Below are 27,254 nucleotides of genomic sequence, written 5' to 3' on the forward strand. Positions count from 1 at the left end.
ACATCCTGAGCTCAATGTCTTGCTGTTTTGTTTGCCATGCATCCAATCTAAATATTTGAACCTTTTCTAGAAAGTCGTTGTTTTTATTCTGAGCAACCTCTTCATACTAAAAACATCCTGTCCAGCAGCAATGAAGATACACCCAGGCTTTCATAGCGTTTTATCACAGAACTGCAACAACATCACTACAGGCATTCTACAGCACGGTTCAGCGTGTTTAGCATATATCAGACCATGTCTAAACAAGTTCAAGTGGAAATATAACTGAAACTGCTTCTTTCTATTTTTAGAACCACTTGGTCCAAAAGTAGAAAAAAGCCTTTAGATTAAACCGCTCTATTCATGTGGATTTATTTTATGATTTCTTTATGAACATTTTGCAGAGGTACTAGGTATATAACCAACATTTAATGTTTATATAAGAATCTCAGTAATATACAATACTAGCAAATACAAAGGAACATTTTCCCACAATCATGTGTTCTTTACAACTATGAGAACTCAGAAAGCAGGTTAGTTGTAGAAATATCTGGGGTAATCAGGAAGTACAACAAGTAGGCCTCAGATGGGTGTGCAGTGCTGTCAATCAAAGTTAAAAAAAGTGAAAAAGTTACAGTACAAATATATTTGTTAAAGTGTCAATAAAAAGTCATTGCCACTGTGTATTTTAATGTTGAATGGTGTAAAGTGTCCTTTTAGATTTTAGACAATAAAACTGCAAATTGAAAAATAACTTATAGCATCACAGTGTTATAATGATAGAGGGAACACTGCAAAAGATTACAGTAAACAATTAATTTTGTCAGTGGCACATAAAGAACTGCTGAGAGCTCATTTTGGCGACTTTTGAAATGCTCTTGAATTGTACCTCAGAATTTACATATTGTAATTTTTTTACTTAGAACCGATATGTGTTTGTTGCATCAACTCTGGACTAAATAGGAAACTAGCTACAAAGTTTTAAATTTGAGACTGTAAAAAAAGCCTTTAATTTACCAAAATACGCCACAAGTTTTAACAGCAGAATAGCTAAGATTTTTGGTGCCTGTTAGCTGACACCATGTAGACACCGGATGCAATCGTTGTCACGTTGCACTGCAACAGTTAAAATTGTTAAAATTGTTAAGTCAGTTAAAATTGGCATCTGACAGAAAGATACATTCATACAAAATAATTATTTAGATAACTAAACTTACCTTTTTATTCTTGTATAGACTTAATCATTGTCCAGTGGTAAAAATGCAAGCAGTCTCTCTGCTTCTGTTCCCAAGCTTCAGCAAATTCAGCACCATAACAACATCAGCATGCACTAATTCGAAACGCTGTTTGTTGCGCATGCTCCAACCTCCTTTATTTCTTCCTCTGTAGTTTTTTTTTTGTTGCACATTTACTACATATTAGTGCACTGATGCTTCTCAATGGTGTCATTTGTTCCTTGGTTCCTCCTTAATTTTTTAAGTAAGCATCACTCAAAGCAGTATGTAGTTGTATCTGCCTTGAAGTGAAGTGTAACTTATTAAAACCTAGTTAACTAATTAAAAATAACTAATGATAACTAAGTAAGGTAAACTATTAGATTTTACAGTGATCCTGAGAAAACAACATTTGTTATGTCAAGAAAATGAAGTCTAGGTCTCAAGAAGAAAAGGTTTGATATCTTGACAATTGAGAAAACAACAACAACAAAAATGTAAAAATCTTGATAACGTAAAGGAATATTCCAGGTAAAATATAATTAAGGTTTACAGAAATATAAAATATGTGGCATGTTGATGACAAATCATTTCATACTGCTTCATCATCTATTAGCCTATAGGTCTCTCTCTTGAGATGACCTGTATGTAGGGCTTTTTGAGGAATTATTTATTGGTGCCTCAAGCTATTTATCCCAAAAGCTTCAGTGGTGTGACTTCCAGATTCTTAGGAGGATTGATTACAAGAGCACTGTGGTGGCTTTGCTCCACATTACAAGATATTTCTTAGTATTGTTTGTTTGCTTCCACTGATTTATTGATAGTGAATGTTTTGTGTGTGTGTGTTTGTGTTTGCATTGGAGTGATTTAGACAGGGTTCCTGATTGAATCCAGTCTGTCCCTTTGCGTTTTGGTGACCCCTGCGGACATGAATGGCCCAGTCCAACTCCAGCTGATGGGATCAGGACTGCGGCGGTGTCTTATTAATTATACCACCTTCAGGGTGGCGCCAAAACCATTATTGCTTCTCACCTTCAGCACCCTCTGATAATTAGCTATAAACAGTCAGATAAGTTATGAGACACGTGTGCATGTTACTCGAAGCAGAACATTGATGGAAACAAGGAAGCAATTGCATCCAACAAGGAGTTTATGATTGTTTTTTTAGATAGTCATTTAGACAGTATGAGTCTGCTTGCATTTAAATTAAGATCCAGGCTGGTTTAAACCAGTTTGGTGCTAAAACTTTAATGCAACCAGCATCATTTTTTGTTGTTGAGCCAGTTGACTAAGCACATCTTGTTGGTTAAGATAGATAATGATCTTGGAGGGGACACAAGGGTATGGTTGCATCAGAATTTTTGGGACACTTAGAGACTTTTAGAGTTTGTAGCTAACTGTTATTTAGTTGTTTCTTTTGTCCTTAAAGGAGTAGTTCATCCAGAAGTTGCATCATATATTCATGTTTTTTCAAACCTGTGTGCATTTGTTTCTTCTGCGGAACACAAAAGAAGTTATTTTGAAGAATTTTGGTTATTAAATGGTTTTGATTTCCTTTGACTTAAATAGTATGAACAAAAAATGTGTTGAAAGTCAATGGGAACCAAAACTGTATGGTTATCAGCATTCTTCAAAATATCTTCTGTTGTGGGTTTGGAAGACATGGGTAAATGATGACAGAATTGTCATTTTTAAGGCAAAGCATAAGCTCTTCTTAAAATAGTCAAATAATACGACCTTTATCATAATAATTTGAAAATTGAGTTGATATTAACTTAATTTTTCAATAAGAAGTCTCCAACATTGCAAACAGCAGTTCATTTGTATCTTGGGGTTGATTTATTTTGCCTTATGTAACTGTCAATAAGCATTTCCATTGGATTACAATGCATATTCATTAAATAACATGATTAGTGTATTTAATTATGCAAACTAACACAACAGCCTTATTTCATATTTAAATTTTTTTTTTTTGTCTTTGTTGAATCCTGACCATTGTTGTGGGTAGTGAGACAAGGTAATTCACAATTTACTCCTAAATATGCCATAAATATCTAGATTATACATAGATTTATGTGCCTATTTAGTAGCATGTAAATTGTAACTTAGTTGTCACACTTATTGTGACTGTACTGTACTCTAGTGGATAATGCAACACTGCCCAGTTGGCTAGATCTCTTTCAAAGTCACTTGCAATCAATTTAATTATCAGTTAAATTGTCCAGGGTCGCTGTCAGTGTTTGTTTAGTTTCTGATGAGTTAAATGTGTTGTTATTGCAGTTAAATCAAGTAAATTGTCAACACTAATAGAAATGGGTTCAGTTTCTGCAGAATGCCACCTTACACTAACAGGTTCATGTGGTTAATGGGTCTTGCTTACAACAACCAAAGGCATGAAAGGGTCAGAGAGATTGTGTGGAATTTATGGCACTTTCAACAGAGCGGCAGCATAGGATAAACATTCTTCTTTAATCAGGGTTTATAACAGACCACTAAAAGCTTTTGTCTATTTATCTTTTGCTCTGTTTTGTCCTTTAAGCTGTGAGATGGTCTCATCTCACTCTCTGTGCCGCAGCCATCAGTTTCTGACCTCTTGACCCAAGTCACTTTGCTAAGGAGTTGCACTTTATTAATAGATACACCGGTGTGGTGTGGAGCAGAAGATGGGACTTTTGTGCAAGCACATCAAAAGCCCCAACACTGGCTTTTATGCTGACGCACATCCCTGTCTATTATTTCATTGTCCCTGGAAAAAGCTGCAGCTGTTTCTCTGCCCCCTGAACTCTGTCACTAGAGGTCATCACTACTGCACTATTATCATTTTGTGATTTACAACACCTTTTCACTATCCAATATTGTGGCTCGCTTCATGCTCTTAAAGGGACAGTTCACCGAAAAACATAAATAATGTCATTATTTGCTCACCCCTATACTATACCTAACCTGATTGACTTTCTTCCGTTAAACACAATAGGAGAGATTTTGAAGAATGTTCAACGTAGTTTAGGTTGAAATATAATGGATGATTAATTCAGACCACTTTTAGTCATTCACTTAAATATTGTTTTTATTATATGGCTCAGGATATAATTCAAAAATCCACCTTTTGTAGAAAATAAGTGTGAGTAAATGACCTTTAATTGAATTTTGAGTACATTTTCATTTTTGAGTTAACGGTTCTTTTAAAAATAGGTGGAAATTACAGCAGTATCCTTTTAGATTCCTGCAGGCATTTAATGCATTATGTAAATGATATTTTGAAAGACTTCCAGCACACTCAGGGGAATACATTCACATAATTTTATGGCTAATTTTTGTGGTGGAACGGAAAAGCCGCCTCCTCATCCTACCCAGTGAGTTAATGTCTCAGTGTACATATAAAAAGGAACTATGTTTCCTTGCATCACAGATTCTGCCCTTTTTTCCCTCATTATTTTATTTATTTTATTATAGTTTTAGAAATCCTAGCTGTTGGAGCTGTGATCGGGTGGTTAGCGCATGAGCTGGTTCTTGCTGTTTCCTGATTCCATTCCTCAAAATCTTTTCGTCTGTCCAAAGGGAGTCCAAAAGGCCAAAAAAAAAGGGAAATATTATCTACTCCCTATCTCACAAACATGGTTCGTTCAGCTCGAATAGCCTAACAGTGCCAGCAAGATACTGAGACAACATCCCAGTCAGTTTTACTGAAAAATGCACTGTTTTTGTAAGGTTTTGTTTTCTATTTGAATTATACACCCTTAAAACTCTCTCATGTAAAACCGCATAATATTACTTTTTATTGTGTTTTTGATCAAATCAATACTTAGTGTAATAGTGAAAAAAAACCAACAAAAAAAAACAATGGATGTTGTTACTGAAAACCAAGGCAAAAATATTTATTTACAAATATTATTTTTTGCATTGTTGCTCATGTATACGTCAGATGTGAGTTGATTTCTGGAGTGGATGTGACTTGAGATCTCACCTATCACCTTGCTTTGGAATCATTGGTTCAGTTCCACACCTCTTTCAGCGTATTGAATACTGAACCAATGAATCACCATCTAACATAACATAACATAACTTAAACTACAAAGAGTTGACGTGTGCAATCTGATCGTTTCAGTGAGCACAGACAGTTGAGATGATGTGAAACCCCAGGCAATCTGTGATAGACACATACAATATTACAGGCTGTAGGGCAATTGGAGAAAGGTGTGTTACTGGATACGGCTGGACGTGGCTAGACTGAGGACATGATATAGGCTGACACGAGTTCAGATTGGAGTATGGCCCTTTTGCCACCTTCTCAGATTAAGTTTGGCCACCCACACGGATCTCTCGCGTGGGTAGCCAGAGTGCACACATTCAGTTATTCTGAAAGCTCTGTTAGTAAAGCAGTTTTTATAATAAGTATTTAAACTACTTCATTAAATGAATAGTTGACTAAATTTACTTAGCCTCATGTTACAAACCTTCTGTCATTTTAAAGCTGTATGTAATTGTTCATGTTTTAAATTTTTTTCAGTTAATTCGAATTTTTGTTCTTACCAACCATAGCTTGCAACATGCAATAGTAATGTCATTTTGCCTTTTTATTTCTGTTGTGTTTTGGTGTGTAGCTCCACCCAAGCTCCTCTCATTAGTACAAAATCATGTAAATGTATAATGCATAATTTGTCGTGTCATGTTTTGCAATCTGAAACTTGTTGTGTAGCACCTGGCTACTAAACCATATCCCTCTGAACTTTAGACTAGCACTTAAGCCAATAAACACTATTTTAGAGGCTTAGTGGGTGAAAAATGGTCCTAATATGCTTCCCTTCTGAAAGTAAAGATTCCTTTTAGTCTGTAGCCGAGTCTGATTATGTGAGTGAACTTCCCACTGTGGAGTGGCTACTTTTGTAAATTGAGGTGAATGCTGTGCGTTAGATTGGGTTCTGTGATCTCCTGGCCTGCGTTCAATCTGAAAACTAAACAGATTGACACCACAGACTGTGCTAAATTACATTCATAACCTAATGCACGTCAAATGCTGAAGACCTCCTATGAACAGGCTTGATTACAACCTTGAGAGGCGATCGGTACCCCATAATCTTAATGTAAGGTACTTCTCTTCTTAATCAACATCTCTCCATTATCCTTCCGTCAAGCAGAAATCTAAAAAAAACTGTAGAATCAAAATGTATTCTGTCTTTCTTTACTCTGGTCTGTCACGGACCAACACAACAACTTGATAAACACCTTTTTGCATTCAGTCAGCCCTGGAGTTCGAAATTAAATGCTGGCACTTGCAATCAAGCTGTGCTTTTAATGGATTTTTTGGTGCACTGAGGGCTGTTGAGGTTTTGCTCCTTTCAGGCTTTTTTGAAGAGGCACTTCAGGGGCGAAATGGCTGAGCTGATCACGGCCATCGTCGCTTCGCTGCTCTCCTCAGCTTGTGCAGATTACGCTCTCACTCTGCCAGACACCACTAGCCCAATTGGCCCTCACCAAATGGAACTGTCTCACAGCTATGACAAATGATGTGTCCTGTGTATGTGTGCAACTTCGTATCTGGAGCCACAACAACGAAAATGAGCCACTCATCTGGATGGTCAAGACCCTTGTTAAAAATCACATACAGAACTTGGATGGAGCTTTCACGTAAAGTTGCGAACTCCATACTCTGCCATTGTTGTGCGCACGTTGACACTTTGCCAACAAGCTTTAGTGCATTGTTGCTGAAGTACTACTCCTACACATGTTGAAGCTTAGAGATTCGGTCAAAAAAAGCTGATACGCTCTCCAAACACCTACCTACGCTCTCAACAGTAGCTCGGCTCTTTGTGCAAGAATCCCAGATAAGTGTGAAATTGCATCGTTACAGATGTCAACCTGCCCCGAAGCCATGAAAACTCTTTCTGATGTGTCCTTTTCCATGAATGGGGCTGTGATATGTTATCAGATACATTCTAGGATACGCCTGTAGTATCGGCCTATCGACCAAGTCTGATTATCCCATTGTGCCATCCGTAAGGCTAGCGAGAAGGACAACCTCCCGGCGATTTACCGGGTACACTCATCCGTGAGACGAGTGACTTCGCTCTGTGATTGCCATGACCCGCCCCTCACCCTCATACCAAAAAGGTCCTTTATGAAGCTCTTTTCCATTTCACACGCTGAATTCAGTCACTCCTCCATTAACGGTGTAGACCTCCATTCCCCTGCCTTCAGGGCCCCTTTCTCCTTCTAATGGCTCTGGTAGGGCATACTGGAGCAGGAATTGAAGAGATTTGGCATGACTCAGACTTTGAAGAATTAGACATGCTCAATGTAACTCTGACTGACCTGAGACTAGATAAGGGGTTTTGGGGTGAGCCAAGCTGCAATTTTTGAAGCTGAGCTGATGGTTTGCCTTTATAGGCCGTATTTACTTCTGGTATTAAGATGCACTTTTGTCGACGGTAAATATAGGTGTAAGTGGGATCTGAAAGTTTTGAGCTTGTCCACTTTTGACCACTTCCAGAGGTAGCTGAAAACAGATGCATACAGCCTCAAAAACCACCTCCTCTCTGCCTACTAACCTAATTCTTATGGGATGTGGTGTTAAAGCACACTAGCCAAGATGGGATTTATACTTTGCCATCTGAAATCATAAGTTTGGTTTGAAGGTGTAAAAATGTCACAATTTTACCGGCCCTGATTGTAACACAACCCACATCGTTCTGCATAGTTTTGCGGCAATCAGAGTAGAAATGAAAGCTGCTGCTCTTCGTATCATTTTCCATTATCTCCTTTTGCATTCTTATGTAAGTTGTGCAAGCGTATCTTAGCCTTAGGCTTATTACCGAAAGATCAGGAAAAAGCCCATAAATACACTATAAACCCTCCCCTCTAAGAAAGTGGAGAGAAAGATTAAAAGACCAGGTGTAAATGGAAATGTATCTCCATGGTCTACTGTGATCCAATTGTCCAAACACTACCATGTGTAAACAGGGCTTTAGAGATGGCATTATTATTTGATTTGACTCCACTGGATCCCAAAGGAGATTTTATTTAACACTTCCACAAACATATTAAGCGTTTAAACTGTGAATGTTTTGTTTTTTTGCATTTGTTTTCCATTTCCCTTAATTTGGGTCTTAGAAATGATGCAAAGAGAAAATGACAAGTGTGAAACGCTTCCCAGAAACCCATTTAATTAAGAGACAATGAGCTGACGATGTGCCATTTATTTAGCAGATTTCCTTTTGTATATTTATTGTAATTGAGAAACAGGTGTTTCTTAACCCTCAGCTGCAAATTAGACCTCTCAGGATCTGAGCTGGTGGGTGCCTAAATAGCTTTGTATGCTCTGCTGGCCCTCATCTGCATTCCTCTGGTGTCTGAGCTAATGACAAGGCAACCTCCGCCTAATGCGCCACCTAAATGACTGATTTCTCATACATTTAGTATTTATGAGGACTTGTGAGTGCACACAAGATGGTAAACCTGGAGAATATTATAAGAGGTAATCAACTTTGCCTGGACTAGCAGAAATTATTAAAGGATACATACTCCCTCAGAGACATGGCTTCACCTAAATTACAGTTAACAGTTTAGATTTTTTTCTCCCATCTGTTGAAAATGCTTATATGAAGTACCTAGCAGGACTGGTACAAGTGTTTAGTTGTTTATGGTTGGTAAGTAATGTTGCTATGTGCTGCTTCAATATAGAATTTGAATGAATTTGATTTAATATTATTAAATATGTAATAATCAATTAATATAGTTGTAATGCATTATTAAATTGAAACAATAAAATTAATAAATTCATATATGTGACCCTGGACCACAAAACCAGTCTTAAAGTGCCCCTATAATGCCTTTTCGACTATTACCTTTCATGCAGTGTGTCATGTAGCTGCATGTGAACATAAACTATCTGCAAAGTTGTGAAGTAAAGCATTGAAGTAAAACATTTTCATAATGTCCGCCCACGTTTTAAGTCACCAACTTGCCTGCCCACATCACAGTATTTCATTTAAATTTATGTGGGGTTGACATCATTTCGAGAAGACGATGTATCCTTACGCTGTGAGAGTAAATTTGTTTGATCACATCTCATAATTACCACAAACTTGTCAACACTTGACACTAACCACTAAGAAATATCCTGCTCCAGACGTGCTTGTGAACAAGTCTCTTGTCAACCAGCCATTTTCATCATTAGACTCCGGCTCCAGTTAATAAGCTACAATCCATATCATCTTTTCAATGTATTTACAAGTCTCCAGGGCTTTCATACTGACATGGCAATTGGCATTTAATTTCCGACACGCGCTTTACTCGTTAGACCAATCTAGAGCCAATCTCTCTACAGCTCTGGACCAATCAGAAAGGATCAATCACAGTAGTGAGGGCCCACAGAAAAGAGGGGTTTAGAGAAACTGATTCTTTGACCTGCTTCGCAAGAGTCATTTATGAATCATTTAGAAATTAGGATGAATAGTTTTTTGGCCTTTCATGCATGTAAACCTGTTTTTGGAGACTCATAAAACAATATTAGCAACTTTAAAAATGGCATAATAGGGGCATAATCGAAATTGAGATTTATACATAATCTGAATTTGATTCCCTGAATAAACAAGCTTTCCGTGGATGTATGGTTTATTTATTAGGATAGGATATTTGAGCGATTTACAACTATTTGGAAATTTGGAATCTGACGGTGCAAAAAAATCTAAATACTGAGAAAATTGCCTTTATATTTGTCCAGATGAATTCATAGCAATGTATATTACTAATCAAAAAATTTGTTTTGATATAATTAAGTTAGGAAATTTACAAATAATCTTCATGGAAAATGATCTTTACTTAATAGCATAATGATTTTTGGCTTAAAAGAAAAATTTATAATTTTGACCCATACAATGTTTCTTTTGGCTACTGCTAAAAATATACCCCAGCGACTTAAGACTGGTTTTCTGGTCCAGGGTCACATAATGTGATTCATTAACAGTACATGCAATATATGTTTATGTTTTTTTATGTGGCCTATCCAATCAGAAGCTTTCAATTTCTAAACAAAAGGAGAAAACAGTCAAATGACATTGTGTATTATGACATTTTAAGTTATTTATTTTTTCTGGCTCAGCTATATATGTATAGGCAGTAGTACAGTTTTTTTTTTTTTTTCATATAAACCATATTTTTGTTGTATTTTGAGTGTGCAGAAAGTTATGGGAGGCCTCGTGCTGTGAGGAGAGGTTTTAGCGTGGGGGTGGTTAAGGGTTTATTACTGCCAAAGCAGTTTGACTTACTGCCAGAGAGATCAACACAGCGTGTGGAAGACTCTCCTTTTAAGTTTGACTTTTGGAGGGATCGATATATACTTATTGGATTCATTTTTGGAAGGATATGACCTAGCTAACCAAGCTTATGACCCCCTCACAGGCCAAAATATGGTGCAATAGGAGCTCTTTGCCTACAGGAGGAAGAGTGGAAAGAAATTAATTTATAAACCTATTTTTTATTTTATTTGGGACCAACGGAAGGGAATGTTGGAATGGACTAGCATATGTCCCTTTTATTGCTCTGCTTAGAGACATGTTGCATCAGAGTGATTTTACTTTATTTAAAGTCTTGTTTCCAGTTTCATTCTGCATTCTAGCTGTCATAGACTGATGCCATCCAATTATTTGTCAGTGCACATCCAAGTTAGAGTTGTTAATGGTAGGGAATATACCAGCAATAGCCATTATATTTAATTCAATGTAATTTACATTAAAATATGAAATAAAAAACAAGTAAACCACAAACTGTACTGTATATATATATATAGATATAGGTTTTTTAGAAGGGTCGTAGGAAAGCATCCTGGGCACAGATATATAGATAGATAGATGGATGGATAGGATAGATAGACATATCGAGAGATAGATAGATAGATAGATAGATAGATAGATAGATAGATAGATAGATAGATAGATAGATAGATAGATAGATAGGTTTTTCATAGGTTTGGTCTGGAGCAACAGCTCATCGTAACTACTCTGTGTGTGCTCAGAGCTGATTTTGTTCTGTTGTTCATCTTGCTGTCAGATGGGCAGCCCAGGAGGCACATGAGAAACTGCTTTTGACGTCTTACAATTTGCCTCCATCCAGGCACCAGGCTCAGTGTGATTGCCTCTTGCTGACAGATCTTGATTGCCCCATCTGACATCACTGTCATTTGATGAGGTGTAAAATGAAGAAGCGGCGCTCATTAGGAGAGATCGTGTTTGCTCTTTGGCTATACCTGCTCTCTTGTCTTACAAGGGGCCTGTCTTGCCTGTAAGGTGGCGAACAAACCTGCGCCATCTTTTGCAATTGTCTGTACAGCGTTAACAATGTGTTCATTAGTCGGTTCTGTTTCCATGGAAATATCTAGGGGCTTGGGTAGCCTGCTGTGTGCATGTTATCCTGGCTGATCTGGGTGCTTTTGACAGAAGCAGTGTGTGTGCATTCATTAGTCTAATCAAGGGAAGTTCCTTAAGCCTAGTGCACGCGATCCACAGATTATTGACCATCCATTCAGATCGTCTACTACTCCTGTGAAATCTAGCAAAATGTCCCAGATGGGTATTTTAATTTCCCACGCTCTAAAGTAGCTAGACAGCCATAAAGTGCAATGGGCCATTTCGCAAGTATCCAAGAGGGAAAGAGTCTTGAGTGCTTTCTTTGGCTTGATCTTTCTTCTATCACTTTGGTAAGCACTCCACATTCAGGAATGCCAGTTCGTCCCACTCTCTAAGGCGAGTTTAGAAGTGCCACCAGCTGTTTTGAGCCTTAATTTGTAAGTGTAGGTGGTGCTTGTGTACAGGCCACAGATCGTCCATGTAGATCTTTAACATCTTTGCTATTTGGCATTGGGGCTAATTAGCTCACAGCTGTTGAATAAATGTTGGGATGCAAGTTACTAAAGGGATACTCAAACCCAAAATGAACATTTTGTTATTAATCACTTACCCCCATGTTGTTTCAAACCCGTAAAAGCTTTGTTCATCTTCAAAGATATTTTAGATGAAAACAGGGAGGCTTGTGACTGTCCCATAGACTGGCAAGTGAAATACACTGTCAAAGTCCAGAAAAGCATGAAGTATACGAAGAGAACAAAAATAACAACTTTATTCAACAATTCCTCTCCTCCGTTTCTCTCCACATCACTGTAGCACCATTTTGCAAACCAGCCATGCAACAGTAAGCGGTTATTTCTTTCAGATCAAAGTGTAAACATATGTAGAAAACGCATCCTTGTGGCGCGACTGACACAGAAGAGTGTACGCTGCCTGCATACAGCTCAGATTTGCCCCATCTCTTGGGCTTAATGCAGCTGGTTCAGAGTGACCTCTTTCCCATCACAGCAGCACTTCAACAACCAGCTGAGTAAAGCACACTCAGATCTCAAGCCAAAAGTGTGTACATGACCTCCTTAAATAGATGTCTCTTCATAAATTGGTGTTGGTCTAACATAATGGGAGATAAACATGTTCTTGATTCTGTCGAAATGAAAGGATGCACTTTTTCTAGTTTATGATAATAGGAAATGTGTATTTTATTAAATTCTCCTCTTCCTGGCATTTACAATTGATAGGGTCCATCCTTATTACTTGACTAAATAACACAAATAGGCATCAATGCAAATGGAAAATTAATTTTATTAGTAATATTAATTCAGTATATACATTTTTTATTAAGGAATATTATCTATCTCTCATTAAATACAATTATTCACAATTTATCTACCGTATAGACACCATCACTGGCATTGTGAACCCTGTATGGTTGACCACTTATCTTTAGTAAATCAAAGTCTGTTTGTTGTTGTTGTTGTTTTTTTAATTCAAGAATAATGCATCAGGGATAACTATTTATGATATGTCCTCATTGCTTAACCACTTCTGAACGTTAGTATACATATTTGTGAGTGGCAAGAGCAATAAATATGTTAATATTTCTGAGATTGAATTCTGTTTTACAAGGGGTGAATTTTGACTAAAGTGTTTAAAATGTTAATGCTAAAAACTGTTTTGTAATTTTAACTAAGTATATTTTATCCTAATTAAGAAATATCCTCTTTGTCTTAATTATTTACAAATGCTCTATAGACATTGACATCTGGCCACATTGGTCGACCACTGCTCTACATAATAAATCAAGCTCTTTTATTTAAAAAAAAAAAACATTTAGGAGAATTCATCAAGAATGATTATTTATGATATTACCCCTTTATCTCTTTCTGAGCATTATACATTTGAAATATTAACATAAGGTTAAGTAGTCATTTTCCCATCAAAGGTTCTGGCCTGTTTCTCATTTCTCCCGCATACTAACTAGGCTAAAACACTTCTATTTCACATACGTCAGTACACCCACCCAGCCACACTTTATTACATAAACCCTAATGAGCAGTCTTGAAGTGCTACAGGATACAAAAAGGATGTGTGTTTTTCTGTAGTGTTTGCATTCTAGATCATTGCCTTTGCACTTGCACATTCTCAAGTCAACAATAATTTAGTTCAATCTAGAGATGGTAGGAGTTGTGAAAAATCCTGTCTCATGCAGTTGGTTGACTGTATAGCAAGCCAGTTGCCATTTTCATTTGCCTAATTGGTTACCCGCTGTTGCAGGAGGGATAATTGAGAAGGCATCATGGTAATTTGCAACATAACAAAGGTAATAATTTGTTATTGATTGCTTCATCCAATGGTGAAACAGTAATTTAGCCCCTGGTGCATCTCAGTGGATTGGATGAATTCAATCTTGTTTTTTTAAATATTCAAATAATATTATGTGCCACAAGATTAATTTTGGCACTGCCTGAAAGATTGTGATGTGTTGCTGGTTTCTCTCTGGCTGTAAATTCCATATATCATGTCTACAGCGAAATAGCATTAATGTTGGTGGTGCACAACTTGTAGATGCTATAACTACAAGAAAGCCTCTTTTGACCATTCAGTAGTTGCTGTAAAGATTAAATAAATCTTTTTTTTTTTTTTACAATCAACATATCAATAGCAAATGTATGTAAAGTATAAATTGGTATGGTATAATGTCATTTATATGGGTTCCTTAAGAATACTAGATTCCAGCTTAGGGCAATGTGGGTGTTCAATTAAAGCTTGGTCTCCTAGGTCCGTAGGCTTGCTTGCTGAAGTGTGACACATTATGATTTGAGCAGTTAGCATATGACATGGTGTGTGAGGAGATTGACGGGCAGCTGAGCGCAGTGACTGAGGTAACTGCTGGGTCTTATAATATGAATGCACTGGAGCTGCTCTGAATAGAGATGGAGATGTCATGCCTCACCTCTAATAAGATCAGCCATGATATTAAAACTCCTCCGCATATGAAGGAGACAGAAGTGCCTGGGTGCTTAAGGGGTTTTATGCTGATCAAGCTGGGCCACCACTTACAGCCAGAAACTTTTAACACCACCCACTACTCCTGCTTCCTACCCCAGTGCACCAGCCATCACAGTTATTGCACAGTTATTTCTTTTTACCTCTATATTATAATTGTTGTGATCCAAAATCTGAAGTTCTAGCTTGCTACTTTTCAAGTGCTGCTTTTTTTTGTTAGGGTTGTCCACTATCAATTCAGTCGCCTTGCAAAGCCCGCATTGCATTGTGGCCGAATGACTAAACATTCAAGGCTGAACTGTGCTGCACAAACTGTTCAGGCTGGAATGAAAAGATCAGGGTCCTTGTCAAAAATACACTTCAGCCACTCTTTACAAAATGTTAGCATGTTTAGAAGGATTTTACAATGCCACAGGTGCTAATACACACCCTGGAACAGCACAACTTCGAAATTACTCATATTATTAGTTAGCAACTGGAATATTAGAAGCTTTTTGTGGTGTAATTCTGCTGGGGAAATTTCAGAGTTTTGGATGTTAGAATATGCAGTAATCAGCCAACCCCAAAAATATGATAATATTTGACCCTTTTCATGAAAAAATAAAAATAAAGAAAAAATAAAATATTTTTTATTTTATTTTTCTATTTTCTGTATTCAGTTTTTTTTATATATATTTTAAGTAAATATCTTTTACAAATATATTTTATTTAAAATTAAGACAATATATTTAATTTGAAGACATGTTTAATGCATCTCATTTGCCATTGTTACATTAAAATGCTATTTACATTGTAATTTATGTATTTGGCAGACACAAACTGGACCAGTGACCTTTTGTTTGAACTACGAAAATGCCTACAGTAATGTGTTTCTTCTGTGTTAGCATTTTTAAAGGATTAAAAAAATGGATGGATAAACATTTTCTTCAGTTGAATTAAAAAAAAAAAAGACAGAGGTTATCCTGTTTGACAAATACAGTGTTCTCTTGGGGCATCTTCAGCTGAACAATTACGCCTGTGTTAAAAATCCGGGGGTCATTTTTGATTCCCATCTGAAGTATGACAAACAAATAAATTTGGTGGTTAGGGCCAGCTTTTTCCAGCTAAAGCACCTTCGCAAGTTAAAGTCCCTTCTTATTTTTAGGGATTTGGAGACGGGTTAGGGTTAGGGTTCGAATTTTATTCTGGAATCAGTATGCACATCATGCACATCTCATCAGTAAAAGACACTCCTTTAATTAGAAGTATTATCTCCAGCACGTGTGTTCAGATCAGGGTTGCCAGGTTTTCACAACAAATCCAGCCCTGTTGCTTCTCAAAACTAGTCCAAAACTAATCGCGATTCCAGGAGGTTCCCAGAAAAAAAAATTGCTTCCCGGGGTTAAAATATACGTTTTGTTTTTTGGCGTAGTTGTCTTGGTAAAATTCGCATTTTAGGGGCTAAATATCACGTTATTGGTATTAGGGTTGCTTCAAACCGCGGACATGAAAAACAACCGCAGACTTGGCAACACTGGTTCAGGTGGAGCGGCAGTTACTACACAGAGCCGTAGTCTACCGACAACTGACACAAAATCGCTTTCAAAATCGACAAAGAATCGCCACCGATTTTAAAATCGATTTTGTGTAGATTGTCAGTGAATTACGGCTCGGTGTAGTAAATGCCAACCAGTGTTGCCAAGTCTGTGGTTGTTTTTCATGTCCGCAGGTCGAAGCAACCCCAATACAAATAACATGATATTTAGCCCCTAAAATGCGAACTTTACCAAGGCAACCATGCCATAAAACTTACATTTTAATCCCGGAAAGCAATTTTCTATCGGGGAACCTCCTGGAAACGCGATTGGGCTAGTTTTGGACTAGTTTTGAGAAGCAACTGGCCAGGATTTGTTGTGAAAACCTGGCAACCCTGATCTGAACACACGTGCTGGAGATATACTTCTAATTAGAGGAGCGTCTTTACTGATGAGATGTGCATGAAAATCGCATTCGATTATTTGCACAGCCCTAGTATGTAATCACTCTCACATTACAGATTGTCCAAAATGCTGCTGTTCGCTTTCTGTTTGGGAAAAAAGAGGGAACATAGTTCACCTATCCAGGCATCTCTCCACTGGCACCCAATGAAACAGTGAAGATTTGGATGTGTTTAAAGCTCTACTTGGACTTTTCCCTACTTATATATCAGAACTTTTAAGATTTTATTCTCCTTCAGTCCAGCTGCTACTAAATGTCCCAAAACCTCGTCTTTCAATTTTTTTTCAGTCTATGCTTCAAAACTTTGGATCACACAACCCCTAAGGATTAGAGCCTCCCCTACATTAACTGTTTTTAAAGCATCAATTAAAACATCTTTTTTTTTTTTCTCAGGCTTACTCATTATTTGGTTTTATTCTCGTATGTATTTCTCTAATGCCTAAGGTATCAGTTTGTGATGTAACAGGTTACGCCTATTTTTGACTATTATGTCTTTTTGACTATTATGTCTTTGTGACTCTTTTGCAACTTTCGGTTCATGCACATTTAAAGTGTCGTAAAGACAAATAGTAATTTTTTTCTGTACTTTTTGTTCCACCTTCTCTCAACAAAACTTTGACATAATCATAAAGAAGTACAATATTGCCTCTTATGACGGTAGAGATGTGTGTGTGCTGCAAAAAATGTAAACCTCAAAGAAATGTCAGGAAATTAACTTAGGAAAGTACCATGAATCTTTTTCTTCCGTCTCAACAGGTGCATTCCAGAGGGCCACCTTGGCAGCTAGAGGAGAGGTCGGCCTCCGTCACCATGACAGTGTTGCCACGGGCCGTGGCTTCCCTGGCTGTGCCCGGCCTTATCCTCTGTTTCATCACTCTTCCGTTTCCTGCTATACTATCCCAGAGGCCCCCTCTCCCCACAGAACCCTCCCCAACCCCAGCACCCCACACAAGGCCGGAGTGTACCCGCCTAGAGCACCCCATCATCTCTATTCAAGGTAAGCACTGATGTCTCTCACAGTAAATATTTTTTCTTTTCCCACCTTAATATGCAGAGACAGCTGTAAGTGTAAAACCATTTCTCAGTGGCAATATCAAAACATTAAAGGGTTCATATGATGCGATTTCAATTTTTCCTTTCTCTTTGGAGTGTTACAAGCTCTTGGTGCATAAAGAAGATTTGTAAAGTCGCCAAGGCTAAAGTTTCAAATCCAAAGAGATATTCTTTATCAAAGTTAAGAGTCAACCACACCCTTCTAAAATGGCTCATTCAAACACGGCCCCACATGTCTACATCACTGTGTGGGAAGATTTGTTTAACACCGCCCAAATGTTCACGCAAAGAGAGAAGGTGTAACTTTTATTCTATAATAAAAATACAAAAGAAAAACGATTTTATGTAATTGCACATAATACAGCATTTAAATAGGTATTTGGGTGTAAAAAAATTCTGTGCATGGACTCAAATTATTCTTTGAATTGTTGTATCAGTGAGTCATTTACTAAAATGAATCAATTCACAGATATGTTTACTAAGTTAGTTTTGTTCTAAGATAAATTGATTCAGTTAACATTAATCTTATTTAACCAGCCCTATATATGAAAGAAAGTGCAGCAACTGTAAAAATGACTGCTTGCTGGTTAAGCTATACTATTTTGAAAATAGCTACAGGTGTCATACTACAGAAAATAGCTAGTTGCAAGGGCTGGGCGAAATATCTAATGATATGATCATGCGCATCAAGTCAATAAATCTGGTTCCGTGATTAGAGCTAAATCACCATCACCTGCTTTCAAATGGAGCGGCACTTAATAGACAGAGCTGTAGATCACTGACAAGCTACGCAATATCGCGTTCATTATCGAAGGAGATTCATCGGTGATAATGAACGCGATATTGCGTAGATTGTCAGTGATCTACAGCTCTGTCTATTAAGTGCCGCTCCATTTGAAAGCAGGTGATGGCAATTTAATGCTAATCACGGAACCGGATTTACTGACTAAATGTGCATGATCATATCGTTAGATATATCGCCCAGCCCTACTAGTTGCATAACTAAACATTGGCAATATTTTTGTTGGCTAAGTGTGAATCATATAAAAACTGACAAAGCATGCTTGAAGGGCAAAGAAGATATATTTTGTATGTGTATTTTTAGTAGATGTTCATACCTCATTCAGCTTAAAATGCGGATCATAACAGCAATTCTTAGTATTTTTGTTGAAAGACTTAGCCAGGTGTGTTCACCACTATTATACAAATATTTTGGACAAAGTCCACTGCTAAAATTCAAAGAGTTTTGGAAATGTATTCTGCTTGTTTTTCCCACTGTTCCTGTATATTGCACATGGCTCAGACTGTAAATCTACATTTTTTGTTTTGTTTAGCTTATCCATTGGGTTGTCCACACATTTCAGACCGTGATAGCATTTGCTGAAGATAGCAAGAGATAAACGTCTTTCATTTTATCCAGATTCCTATCCTCATGTGTCCTAGCACACAAAAAAAACAGAATGTCCAGCCATACCTTGATCTTGCTCAAATAATATACTCCATACCCATGGATCAAAGGTGTTTTTTATACCAAGAACATATTCATTTAGACAACAGAGTGTTTTGTAGTGAATATGATCTGTCTACGATTGCCTTGCCAATGAAGTATGAGCAGCATGTTTTTTGACTCTGTGAGGGACATGACAAAAATTGCAGAATAATGCCTCATGGGACAACAAAAAAAATCAATGACCTGGGGGGCTCTGTATAATATATGAAACCTGCTTGGACATTAGGGCAGCCATGGCTCATATAGACATCGCCTGCGGCCAGCTCCATTTATTGCTTCTGAAAAAGCTCAGGTTGCATTATGATTTGTCATTTTATGCTTTGCTATATAAGCAACAATAATTTTTTTTCTTTTCGTAGTGTTGAAATAGACTGGAAAAACAAATGAGTTAGAAAACAGTAGTAAATTGTAAAGTTGGATAACCCTCTTTGTATTTCTGTTTTATTGTTGTTATGGTATTCTATTCCCTTTTGTCATTTTAGCTCATCAACGAAAAGGCACTTTCGCATAGCATTCATGACAAGAGCTGCTGAACAATTAGCTTAGCATTGTAAACTAGCACACCTCGAAATCCCCATTTATGTGTTCTCAATGGTATGGAAGTCCCAAAGCACACCTTAATGCCTTAATAACATGCCTTTTATGTTGAAGCAGTGGTATGGAAGCCTGCTACAATGGAAGTGTTGGCCGAACTTGAGATTAGGTTCTTTGATGGATGAACCTTTTTTAATTGACGCCTTCTGGCGGCTGCTCAGTAGTCACCTGAGGCGTATTGGGGGCCTCTATCTCTGATCTCTGACAAGGTCTGTAGATTCACAAATGCCTTTGAACTATTCTAAACTATGGAAATGATACTCTTAAGATAATCTTAAGATTTAGCATTGTAGAGCACCATGGCCACCAGGGTTTGGGCCAGTGTCCTTGCTGAACGCCTCCGGAGCTTATGGAATGGGACTTTAAACCTTAAGAATTAGATTTTAGACTTAAAGGAATTACTTTTATGAAATTAGTATTAGTATCAGATGTTACTATTTGTAACATCTGACCCTTACAATTAAATAGGTTGTTTTTGATAGCTTTACATTATGAGCAAACACCCTCTTTGCATGTGAAATGAGAGAGATAACCTTCAAAGTTTTTTGGCAGGTTTGCTTTTTGGTTCAGTATAGTTGTTGCTTCCCTGACCTTCAACAGCAAACTGTTTGCAAAGGCTGGATTAAATTGTGGCAGGTCCATAAAACAATTCTCACCGAAATGTGACACATAGACAATTTAGGTCAGACTGAAATAATCAGAGACCTCTATGTCTTACTGTTAACTGGAATAATAACATTTTCTTTTCTACCACCTCCATATTACTTCACCATGACTGGCTGGTCCAAGTTGCGGACCCCTGATTAGACATCATTGATGTGCAAATGCGGGCGGTCATGTTTCAACGTATTCATCTGATGGAAGTTTGGAAAAATACGTTTCTTCAGCTTCTTTCCAATAGGTGGTCTGTTTGGCCTGGTACATTTTTCAGTTTTAAAACTCTGAGTATGTTTACATTGAAGCTTTTTGTTTCAAGAGATCTTGAAGTCTTTTTTTCATGATATGACTACCACTTTAAGAAACTCAAAGCTGCTGCTGTGTCGATATATAATATCATACAGAGAGCAACCCGATACTTATTCCCTTCAGAGGAAATCCTTATTTTTTTCCCTTGCAAGTTATATGCGACAATCCCCTCTAAAATAATTGCCAGCATATCTTTGAACCAGCAACAGCAATAACATGCTGGTACTACAAGGAGTCTCAGATAAGTTTAGATATCTAGGGATGTCATTTAGATTAATTTTTTTGGGGGGTGTAGGTATTTGTTCTTTTTTTTTTTTCGTGACTAAGCTTACACAATCACACCAGCACTAGTCTTATCTACAAGGATATCAACGTATCACTGCAAACACATGTATGCTAAGCTGAGCATTTCCAGGTTTCTAAAAGTCTGGAGACTTATTTAACAAAATCTGAGGTGAATTCACCAAACTCATTCTGTATTTCAGAAAAAACCTCTTTTGGGTTCAGTCCAGTGTAACAAGCTACAAAATGTTTTGAAATGGTACTTCACTGTGAATTTTAAAACAAATTATCATTATTTTCAACACTATTTGTATTTACATATTATGAATAAAACAAACATTTACAGATATAGATCACCCAAAAATAAAAATGATGTCCTTAATTACTCACTCTCATGTCATTCCAAACCCGTAAGACCTCTGTTCATCTTCGGAACAAAGTTTAAGATATTTTAGATTTAGTCCGAGAGCTTTCTGTCCCTCCATTGAAAACGTATGTACGGTATACTGTCCATGTCCAGAAAGGTAATAAAAACATTTTCAAAGTAGTCCATGTGACATCAGAGGATCAGTTAGAATATTTTGCAACATCGAAAAACATTTTGGCCCAAAAATAGCAAAAACTATGACTTTATTCAGCATTGTCTTCTCTTCCGGGTCTGTTGTGAGAGAGAGTTCAAAACAAAGCAGTTTGTCATATCCGGTTCGTGAACGAATCACTCGATGTAACCGGATCTTCTTGAACTGCTGTGAAGAGAGAACTGAAAATGAACACCGAGCCGAGCCAGATAACGAACAACAGACTGACTCGTTCTCGAGTCAAGAACCGGTTGCCTCGGTTTTCGGATCACCAGTAGTAATGGGAAGTTCAGATCTTTTCCTCAAACCTTTTCTTCTGGACAGTTCGATTCAATAAACCGGTTGAAGAAAACGGTTCACCGGTTCTTTTGCACTCTACGTAATGACTTCATTGGTGATGATTGCCCTTGATTCAAGCCTTCGGTTTACCCGCGCTCATAACACCAGCACAGAATCAGTTCAGAATCAATCACCAAAAGAATCAGTTCAGTTCAGACTCTCTGTGTGTCGGTCTGCTTCACGCTGATTCACACATGCGCAGTATCATCAGCTCCTCGGTTCTCGGAGCGGACGCATCCGACAAAAACGGTTCTTGACTCGTGAACGAGTCAAACGTTTGTTCGTTATCTGACTCGGCTCGGTGTTCATCTTCAGTTAAATTTATGCATTTTAGCAGACACTTTTATCCAAAGCGACTTACAGTGCATTCAGGCTATCAATTTTTACATATCATGTGTTCCTGGGGAATCGAACCCCCAACCTTGCGCTTGCTTGCTTGCTAAAGCAGTGCTCTACCAGTTGAGCTACAGTTCTCTCTTGACAGCAGTTCAGTCAGTGTACTGTTTGAGTGCATGCATTACTCTGGGATATTGGTTTGTTTGTTTATCAGCCACATTAAAAAAGTTAACAGCTTAAATCATTTGTGGATTAATGCTTATTGGAGGCGTGAACCGTTTAAAACGATTCAGTTTGATTTAGTGAACTGGTTCAAGAAGATCCGGTTACATCGAGTGATTCGTTCGCAAACCGAACATCACTAAACTACAGTGTTTTGAACTCTCTCACAACAGACACAAGGAAGAGAAGACAATGCTGAATAAAGTCGTAGTTTTTGCTATTTTTGGACCAAAATGTATTTTCGATGCTTCAAAAAAATCTAACTGACCTTCTGATGTCACATGGACTACTTTGATTATGTTTTTCTTACCTTTCTGGACATGGACAGCATACCGTGCACACAGTTTCAATGGAGGGACAGAAAGCTCTACATTTAAATTAATTAAATACATTTACATGTAAGATTTGACAGTGTTATTAAATTATTAGTCTTTTAAAAAATGTTTCACTTTGTGAGCATTATATAATGATAAAGGGTAATGTACATGTACAAATATAGGAAATAAACATACCCAATGAAATATAAAAAATAACCAATGTAATACTAAAAAGATCATGCATCAAGGAACCTAATTTCCTTTTTTTAAAGAACTAAAACACAGCACATGCCAATAAACGGCACTATCCATGGACATTCACGTTTTCAATTCAATGTACAATTATTTGTATAATGCTTTTCATGGTTCAAGTGGTTTCAAAGCAGCTTTTCAAAAGATGCTTGTTTCTGCATTATAATTAAGAGTAATTTGTTGGTGATATGAAAGTAATGTGCATATAGCAGAAATGTTCAATTCTATGATACTATAAATACTGCATTTAGCAAATGACATGTATTCAGGCAGAACGATGAAAATAATTAAGGCAATAATCATTAGTACAATTTGCGATCATAATGTTTACAATGTAAGGAAAATTTGGCAGTTTTGTATGTTTATTTAGAGTTGGCGTCATCTAAGGTCCTCGCATGGGTTGGGGTCATCTTTTTTCAGGTGTTTGGGTCATCTGAGGTGTTGGAACATAATTTATTTTTAGGGGCCATTCACACAAAACATATTTTTTCATTCCACTGCAGTGCTGTTACAATGTTTTTCTATATACACTGGCCACACTGATGCCACAGAGCCATTGTCTCCCTTCCACTCACCCAGCCATTGTGATTGTCTTGAGATTGTTTGTCTCGTCTGTAGAACATGTTCAGAAACCAATCTCTAGTGGGTAATAGTGCTGTTGTTTAACCACCGGCCCCTATTTAAGGAGACCGTGAGAAGAAAAAAAGAAAGAAAAACAATGTCGTTCTTCAACTTCAGGCCCTTACCGATGTGTCTCTTTCCACCTAATTGGTCTGTGTTTTCAGAGGCACTGATGCCCGAACCATTCTGTCATGTTGTTGGACCCTCTGTCACCACAAGCATGGAAAGAAGAGGTTGTTGGAGGTGTTCGCAAGTAATACCTTGTCCAACCTTGGAGTGCAAGGTTTACGTTTGCTAACTGTGAATGAAATGGAACTCAGTAAGAGGTTTGAACTGAAAGCAGCAGCCCTTATGCTTCTGCTCGGCCTTTCCTGTCTTTTGTAAATGCTGACGTGTTACGCTTCAGTAACCATTTGAAATTGCCAGCACAGTTCTCTCTCATTGTGAAAGGTGCTCTTTCAGATTTTTTCCTGACTTGAATCGGCCTTCGAATTACAGCCTCATCCCTAAAGCACCCTTACCCCCACCTGTCCTTTCTTGTTGTGCTGTGGCTTTTTTTCTGGGGAACTCATTGACTTCCTGTTTCTATAATCAGTGTGCAGTTTGAGTAAGAGGATTTAGATTTCTGTGGCTCTCTTCGGTCATGCAGTGACAACAGGGGATGCAACAGCAGGGAAATCACACGGCAGGTGTGGAGAAGGAGACCAGAAGACAAAACAAAAGCAAATTCGGACTGTGCACAGATAAGCTCTTGCCTGCGTCTTCTGATAAGATTATCTGAGCTCAGATGAGAGATGGGCCAGTCTTTGGAGCAGAGAGATGCAAAATACAGACGAGATGACTGTCTCTCGCAGGACAGGGGTAGTGCTTACATGATGTGCTTTTTGGACCCGTCTGCTTTATTTATAATCAAACATAACATTACAGAAGCATGAGGGTACTGGGCCTGCAGCGGTCAGTGGTGATCCATATTCACTCTCTCATATTGATCCCAGAGAGGACTGCTCTTATGGAATTGGATTAGTATCACCTTGATTCTTTTCAAAACTATTTATCATTGATATATATATATATTTTTTTTGCCTCACGCTGCATGAAATATTCTCTAATCTACTCCCTAAACACATTTAGGATTATTATTGTTTAATTGTTTCTGTATTTAGAGATAAGTTTAAAGCAATGAATTCAACAAACATAGAGGGATATTATGTTTTGATTTTGATATTACTTAATGCTTCAAATGAAACATTAGGGCAAGGTTGAAAGCCATGATCTTGCTGTTTGTGGATTAGGGTTAATAATAGCTTTTAATTTATAGTGTTGTAATTTTGTGGATCTTGTTTGAATACATTTGTTATGTGTATATATACTTCTGCTTACTGTACTAAACTTTTTACTTGGAGTGGAAGAAGTGCATTTAGAATGTTTGTAACATTTTTACATAATTTTGACATGTGTGACATGTAGTCCAATTAATTTTTTTTTTATTATTTATAGTATTGTTTGTGATGATTATAGTGTTCTCATTTACAATAAATCTTACATTGACTATGTTTACATACACAAAAGTGTGCTGATAACTATCCAAATTGTGTTGTTTAAAAACCTGATAATTAAAGAACTAATTTACATGAGATTTGAAATGCGTTTTCATATTAAAATGTAAAAATACATGCACTTCATGATCAACTCCTGTAAGCGAATAAAAAAAAAACATTCAGATAACTTACTGTGCTGGTGGAAAACTTATTTTGTTGGTTATCTTAAAGGCAAATTGGAGCAGTTTAGGTTATGAAGGTTTAATTTGCTCTTGCAAAGATCAGCGCTTTCATGCTGCATCTGACGTTCATCTCCGGTATGGTTTATGGTAACTCAGGTGACTCTGATGTTATCATGACAGTCCCTCAGCCTGCACAGACTGTGTTGTTTCTCAGTGCATGTGTATTATGCTTTATGAAGAATAAGGGATCAGGCTAAAATGCAAGCATAAACAAGCATAGATTTCCATGGAGATCCTAGCATGACTGTTCAGGTCTTTGCTAGTTTGGTACTGGTCCAACTGGCAAAATTCTGGTCAAATAATTAGTTTTTTTCTGATTTAACTGATTGACCAAGATTAGCTGGTTAAGCTAATTAAGAAGCCTGACCATACTAGTCTTATTTAAGAAAGAGCATGCATGCTATCTAGAGTAGTTTGTGTCTGTTATATTTATAATATCTGGGTTTCCCAAAAAGGGTTAAAAATATGTAAACTCTTATGGTGTAAATAAATCCCTAATCATTAAGTAAATAGCTTAGGTCAAAGTGGTTTGCTGACATAAAAGGTTGGAAACCTGTATATTATATTATAGACTCTGAGCTGTCTTACTTTTGACCTACAGTAAAAGATTAATAAACTCCATAAGGTTCACCATTTATTTATATATATATATATATATATATATATATATATATATATATATATATATATAAAGACCCTGTCTTATCCTTCTCAGTCGTTAATCACTGTCTGTAAGATCTTATCTAATAAGATTTTCTATGATTCTCTCTGAACGCATTTTATCTCCGAAGGCCATGACCACATTTTAACACAGGTGGGATGAATGCTTGTGGATGAGGTAGGCATATAGTACAGATGGTGTTTGTTTACCTGTCATTATTTTTCCATAAATAACACCTGAATTGTGCAGCCATATGGTCCCAATCATTCAGTTTGTTAATATATTAATTCAGCGGGATAGCAGCAGATTTATTTATTTATTTTTTCTTCCTGTAAATTCTATGCAAACACATCCCTACATTTATTAAATTTGTGTTCCCATGAGAAAGACCGATTGTTTTGGATGACCCCAGCATCTGGATGACTCCTTCTTCCGGGACATATTCGGACTGTATGAAGTGGTGTTTATGGATGTCTTGTTTCACCACTGCTTTGACCTTTGGTGTGAGAAAGCTCCAGCTGTGTTTGCAACTGTATTCACATAGCACTTTGCTGTAGTCAAACTATTAGCATTTTTTATACTGTGCCTAAAAGAGAAATTGCAGTATGTATAGCTTTATATGCTAATTGTAGTATTTTATTTATTTTACTAATATTAAAATTAATTTTATATATATATATATATATTTTATTTTTTTATTTTTGTGTAAATTACACTAGATTTTGAGTTGTTTTTGTAATTTAAGACTGTCCAATTTATCATAAATGGTAAAGGCTATGCTTTCTCGCTTCTTTGGAAAGTGTAACTTGAGCCTGACATGTAAAAGGAACTTGAAATGTAAGCAACATTGTGTACAATGAACAACAACTGTGTACAATGTGTAACACATATGTAATATTAGGTCATCCAGAATACTGCTGAGAGATCCTATTCTGCATGAAAGGATAACAAATCTTTTTATTAGTTCCTTTACAGTGAAATCCCATTTACTAAGCCACATTAAGGTCAACAGTAGATCAAGTGGTTTTTATATTTACATAATGCCCTTTCTGTTAGATTTAATTCCCACTTCAATAGGGCCGGTCAGTGCTGTAAGTGTCTGTCAGGGCAAATTGTTTTGATTTCCGAATCTTTGTATCAAACAGCGCTTTTATGTTCTGAAATTCCTTGGGTAAGCAGAATTTTGACTAAGTGTCATGTTGAATTAGGATCAGTATCCTTGAAGAGGCC

At 37.1% G+C, this 27,254-nt stretch overlaps 1 protein-coding gene across 3 annotated transcripts in view; it reads left to right on the plus strand.

Moving 5' to 3' along the window:
* The window catches only part of LOC113053062 (semaphorin-5B-like), a 129,752-nt gene that overhangs the window by 39,276 nt on the left and 63,222 nt on the right, over positions 1 to 27,254 (plus strand). For all 3 annotated transcript variants that reach the window (XM_026217719.1, XM_026217718.1, XM_026217720.1), the window contains exon 3: positions 17,270 to 17,510. In XM_026217719.1, the coding sequence (XP_026073504.1) occupies positions 17,324 to 17,510 (187 nt within the window). In that variant the 5' untranslated portion in view covers positions 17,270 to 17,323. The remainder of the gene's footprint in view (positions 1 to 17,269; positions 17,511 to 27,254) is intronic.

The sequence above is a fragment of the Carassius auratus genome, chromosome 34, assembly GCF_003368295.1.
Source record: "Carassius auratus strain Wakin chromosome 34, ASM336829v1, whole genome shotgun sequence".
Lineage (NCBI taxonomy): Eukaryota > Metazoa > Chordata > Actinopteri > Cypriniformes > Cyprinidae > Carassius > Carassius auratus.